Raw genomic sequence first — 6000 nt, 5'->3', positions numbered from 1 at the left:
CTTTGACATTTGGCATGGTTGTTTTGCTTATTTTGCGTGGGATTTCAAGTTTGTGTTTATCTTATTGAGGTTCATAAGGAGGAGGTGTTAGCAATTCTGGAAAATGTGAAAATAGATAAGTCCCCTGGGCCGGATGGGATTTATCCTAGGATTCTCTGGGAAGCTAGGGAGGAAATTGCTGAGCCTTTGGTTTTGATCTTTAAGTCATCTTTGTCTACAGAAATAGTGCCAGAAGACTGAAGGAGAGCAAATGTTGTCCCCTTGTTCAAGAAGGGGAGGAGAGACAACCCAGGTAACTATAGACCAGTGAGCCACACTTCTGTTGTGAGCAAAATCTTGGAAAGGTTTATGAGAGATAGGATGTATAATCATCTGGAAAGGAATAAGAGATAGTCAACACGGTTTTGTGAAGGGTAGGTCGTGCCTCACAAACCTTATTGAGTTCTTTGAGAAGGTGACCAAACAGGTGGATGAGGGTAAAGAGTTGATGTGGTGTATATGGATTTCAGTAAAGCGTTTGATAAGGTTCCCCATGGTAGGCTACTACAGAAAATACGGAGGATGGGATTCAGGGTGATTTAGCAGTTTGGATCAGAAATTGGCTAGCTGGAAGAAGACAAAGGGTGGTGGTTGATGGGAAATGTTCACCAGTTACTAGTGGTGTACCACAAGGATCTGTTTTGGGGCCACTGCTGTTTATTTTTATAAATGACCCGGAGGAGGGCATAGAAGGATGGGTGAGTAAATTTGCAGATGACACTAAAGTCGGTGGAGTTGTGGACAGTGCGGAAGGATGTTACAAGTTACAGAGGGACATAGATAAGCTGCAGCGCTGGGCTGAGAGGTGGCAAATGGAGTTTAATGCAGAAAAGTGTGAGGTGATTTATTTTGGAAGGAATAACAGGAAGACAGAGTACTGGGCTAATGGTAAGATTCTTGGCAGTGTGGATGAACAGAGAGATCTCGGTGTCCATGTACAGAGATCACTGAAAGTTGCCACCCAGGTTGAGAGGGTTGTTAAGAAGGCATACGGTGTGTTAGCTTTTATTGGTAGAGGGATTGAGTTTAGGAGCCATGAGGTCATGTTTCAGCTGTACAAAACTCTGGTGCGGCCGCATTTGGAGTATTGCATGCAATTCTGGTCGCCGCATTATAGGAAGGATGTGGAAGCATTGGAAAGGGTGCAGAGGAGATTTACCAGAATTTTTCCTGGTATGGAGGGAAGATCTTATGAGGAAAGGCTGAGGGACTTGAGGCTGTTTTCGTTCGAGAGAAGAAGGTTAAGAGGTGACTTAATTGAGGCATACAAGATGATCAGAGGATTGGATAGGGTGGACAGTGAGAGCCTTTTTCCTCGGATGGTGATGTCTAGCACGAGGAGACATAGCTTTAAATTGAGGGGAGATAGATATAAGACAGATGTCAGAGGTAGGTTCTTTACTCAGAGAGTAGTAAGGGCGTGGAATGCCCTGCCTGCAACAGTAGTGGACTCGCCAACACTAAGGGCATTCAAATGGTCATTGGATAGACATATGGTGGATAAGGGAATAGTGTAGCTGGGCTTTCGAGTGGTGTCACAGGTCGGCGCAACATTGAGGGCCGAAGGGCCTGTACTGCGCTGTAATGTTCTATGACCAGCATCTGATGCCAGTATCACAGCTGCTGGTGGAGGCTATCGTCTATAGTGGTGTATTTGCTTTTCACTCCCAAAGCCAAGCATTTTATACTGCCAGTTTGGTGTTGGCTTCAGCGGGGCTATCAAAGCTGATCATATAAATGACATGGGTGGCACGGTAGCACAGTGGTTAGCACTGTTGCTTCACAGCGGCAGGGTCCCAGGTTCAATTCCCGGCTTGGGTCATTGTCTGTGCGGAGTCTGCCCGTTCTCCCCGTCTCTGCGTGGGCTTCCTCAGGATGCTCCAGTTTCTTCCCACAAGTCCCTAAAGATGTGCTGCTAGGTGAATTGGACATTCTGAATTCTCCCTCTGTGTTCCCAAACAGGCGCCGGAATGTGGCGACTCGGGGCTTTTCACAGTAACTTCATTGCAGTGTTAATGTAAGCCTACTTGTGACAATAAAGATTAGTATTATGTTGCAAGATTAAAATGGAGCAGATTGAATAAAGAAATAAGGAAAATTAAATGCACTTAAAATTGTTATTCTTTTTTTACCTTAAAGTTTTAAAAATGTCTGCATTTCCATAAAACAAAAATAGAATCACACGTGACTTGATATGAAATTCAACATTTACAATTGCATTGAGAAATACAATATGATTTACTTGTAAGCTTAAGTCACAACATATCTTCCTTACTTGAAACATATCTTCCTTACCTAGTTAATGATTTTTGGTCTGCCTACACTATTACCGGTTGAGTGCTCGTAAGAGTCGAACGTCCAAAGGTAGCAGATGCGACTGTATTAAATAGGATCCTTTTACCAACCTGCTCATAGTTATCATAGAATTTACAGTGCAGAAGGAAGTTACGCAGAATCAGTTCCAGAGGGAAGTCAAAACACTTCAGTGGTTCACTGTGCTCAGACTGGCATCCACACAGATAGTGTGATCACAGAACAACTTTTAAGATGTCCTTAGACGGAGATCAAGCAAATATTGTGCATATAGATCTGAAAGAAGTAAAAGGTAATACCAATCAAGCCTTTGAAGAGGATGAAAGCCTGCAACGAAGATCTAGCAACTTGAGTGAATCCAGTGATACTGCTAAATTCAAAAAGCCTTATTTTACAGTGGCAGTAAACTGTGACACAAGTGACCAAGCGACTGTAGGCCATGAAGCTGGGCCCTATGCTGGAATGTCCAAAGATGTTCTAATACGCTATTCAAGCCAATTGCGTTACAAGTTGCCCAGAGAAATTATTTTCTGGCTCATTGTGGCAGCCACATTTGCTCTGGTAGCCTGTACTATTACCATCATTGCCTTGTCCCCCAAGTGTCTGGACTGGTGGCAAGCGAGCCCAATCTACCAAATCTACCCACGATCGTTCAAAGACTCTGATGGAAATGGCGTTGGAGATCTGAATGGTAAGTAACAATAATTCTAGAAGAAAAGGTTGTATTGGACATATATCCTGCTAAACAGGTAGTTCTGATATTGTAAACCATTTGCTTAGTTGTGTTCCAGAATGTAATTACTCTTGATTAAACAAAGTATTTTAACATTTGCTCATGGTTGAATTTGCACTTCTGAAACACATGAGAATATCTGTGCCATTGAAAGGAACTTGAGCTTCAGAACTAATTATGAGGCTGAATTTTCAGACCTCCCACCCAGTGTAAACAAAGAGACCAAAACTCACAGGGAAAGACTTAGCATCGTTTTTTCATTGATGATGCTGCTGATGTCATTTCCCTGAGGTCCATAGGCTATGCAGCCTGGATAACCTGAGCTCAACAATAGAATACCAATGATATTTCAATCAATTAGGATCTCAATGCAAATTGTGTGTACCAAAGTTCTGTAGGCCTGACCAGCAATCCTTTGTGGTGAAGACTGGAGTTGGCATTTAGGAATGGTATGTAAAGGGGAAGCCACAGCACAGAAAACAGGTCAGTACTTTTGCTAATATTGATATTTCAATTCTGTGGAAAGTTTTGCAACTTGAGCTGTGATTACAATGCTGATTTTTTCTTTTGGCAATTATTAGTAGAATTCATTATTTGCCTTCTGGGAAGATGAGTGAGAAGAGGAGAAATGAAAATTGTTCTAGAATCTCAATTGTTGTGGAGCCATAGCCAGTGCCAAGGCTAGATGCCTGTGGTGCATCATAATGGGCACTGCTTCAGGAGCTAGTATGAGAGCAGACATGCTGCCACAGTGAGAGAGTGCAGCAAACACCACCTCAATGGATACATGGATGAGTAGCACCTTGCTCATTATAGTTTGCTGGTGAGCAGATGAGAAGCGGCCATAGATGTTTTGGAGGTCCAAATCCATGTGTAATTCGAGAATTTTGAAGCTTGCAGATAATGAGGAGCGTCAAGCCATATGGCATGAGCCAGAGCATCAATCAAGGAGGCCAAGAGCTGGAGAGACACAAATTCCTTTGCAGGGGCATTTGTAGTATCCACAGAGCTAACCACATGCTCCATAATGTTATGGGTCAGGGTTTAGAAAACTCCAAAGTATATTATGGAGTTCACCTGACCTATAACTGTTTGTTCAATTTGGTTGGGATGAGCACAAGAGCCTGCCTTTCAGGTGTTATTCAACAGACTTCTTAGGTGCTTTTAATTAAAAAAAACAAGCTTTATTCAAAGAATTTAGTTAACATTTGTATAAACACACACAGCAAAATTTTAAAAAATCAATTACGTACATAAAAAGCCCACACAGCTACAGTAATCTATGTATAACACTTAATGAATTCCCCCTTAACTGTTCCAATTCAATAACAAAATCCAACTAAAACCAGAAACCCCTTTTCAAAGGAGTGGCCCAGCACACGGCACTCTCACTGGTATAAGACTTGTTATTGATACTCCATTCCCCTTTTCAAACAGCAGATTTGAATGACTTCCTGAAAGCAATTATCTATTTTAAGTTGCCAAGTAGTCCAGAACAGCTTTTAAAATAAAGATAGAGAAAAGCATTTCTTTCAACCTGTGCAGTTCAAACCAGTCCAAACTCAAAGCGAAAGTAAAACTCGCAGAGCCACAGCCCAGCTCCACCCACACAAAGGCATCACTGAAGTCATGTGATAAGCCAAAGACATTTCTTAAAGGGACACTCCCATGACAATAGTAAACTATCAACTATCTGCGTGGGTTTCCTCCGGGTGCTCTGGTTTCCTCCAACGGTCCAGGGATGTGCAGGTTGGGTGGATTGGCCATGCTAAATTGCCCTTAGTGCCCCCAAAAAGGATAGGTGTGGTTACTGGGTTACAGGGGTGGGGTGGAGGCTTAAGTAGGGTGCTCTTTCCAAGAGCCAGTGCAGACCCGATGGACCGAATGGCCTCCTTCTGCACTGTAAAGTCTATGATTCTATGATACTGCCTCACCTACTGATGCCACTGGCCAGAAAGGTGCATTTGTTGGAATGGAATTCCTCCATACTCTGCAGCCTTTCCAATACCACCCAACTGCTGGCACTAAAAAAAAATCTCCTTTTGTTATTCATACCTCTGAGGTTTTAATCTCAAACATCTCTAGATGAGATAGGTCTGTTGCTCTCCCCTCCCCCAACCTGACTAAACAATGGCCCAGGCACTCCCTTTATCTGCTCCAGGGTCTGCATACATAATCTGAGCTACACCCCTCCACCAGACCCCCGCTTTTTTCATGAGCACCCCACTCCACAACTTATCTTGGAGTCAGCTGTCCCAACCCAAACACAAAACCCAATCTTGCGAGGCCTGGAGCTTGTCGGCCAAATTCAAATGTGGTCTTTCATCAGCCCATCTTTAGTGACTTTGTGATGTTTTGATGTAATAATTCACAATAAAGTTGGTTCAATACGTGTTAATGAAGTTCACAGATGAAAAATGAATGAAAATTGCTTATTGTCACAAGTAGGCTTCAAATGAAGTTACTGTGAAAAGCCCCTAGTCGCCACATTCCGGCACCTGTTCGGGGAGGCTGGTACGGGAATTGAACCGTGCTGCTAGCCTGCCTTGGTCTGCTTTAAAAGCCAGCGATTTAGCCCAGTGTGCTAAACCAGCCCCAGCCATTCTATGTATTCTGAATTGGTAGACCATTATGCTAATATTGATTTGACGATTGTGAAATTTCTGCATTTGTTTGGATACTGCACTCAAACCTTTATGCAAATATACTACATTAATCCCATAACAAATTTGCTTTTTTTCCTGGCTTCTTCAGCAATGCGGCCTATATAGAACAGGTGTTCTTTGCTCGTTAATTTTGATTGTTAAAGCTGGGAATAACTGATGTTTTCCTTTTGTAAGTTGGATTTTCTACCATGTTTGATTTGTCATACTATTGTGTCTGTTATTTTATCTGCACTTTTTTGTAGTTTTCTG

General features: G+C 42.5%; 1 protein-coding gene across 1 annotated transcript in view; it reads left to right on the top strand.

Moving 5' to 3' along the window:
• The first annotated feature begins 2455 nt into the window (after positions 1-2455).
• Positions 2456-6000, top strand: part of LOC140426301 (amino acid transporter heavy chain SLC3A1-like) — a 45488-nt gene continuing 41943 nt past the window's right edge. The window contains exon 1 of the mRNA XM_072510888.1: positions 2456-3043. Within this exon, the coding sequence (XP_072366989.1) occupies positions 2587-3043 (457 nt within the window). The 5' untranslated portion in view covers positions 2456-2586. The remainder of the gene's footprint in view (positions 3044-6000) is intronic.

The sequence above is a fragment of the Scyliorhinus torazame genome, chromosome 1 (genome assembly GCF_047496885.1).
Source record: "Scyliorhinus torazame isolate Kashiwa2021f chromosome 1, sScyTor2.1, whole genome shotgun sequence".
NCBI classification, from domain to species: domain Eukaryota; kingdom Metazoa; phylum Chordata; class Chondrichthyes; order Carcharhiniformes; family Scyliorhinidae; genus Scyliorhinus; species Scyliorhinus torazame.
The sequence above is the reverse complement of the archived record's forward strand: the minus strand, read 5'-3'. Positions and strand labels throughout refer to the sequence as shown.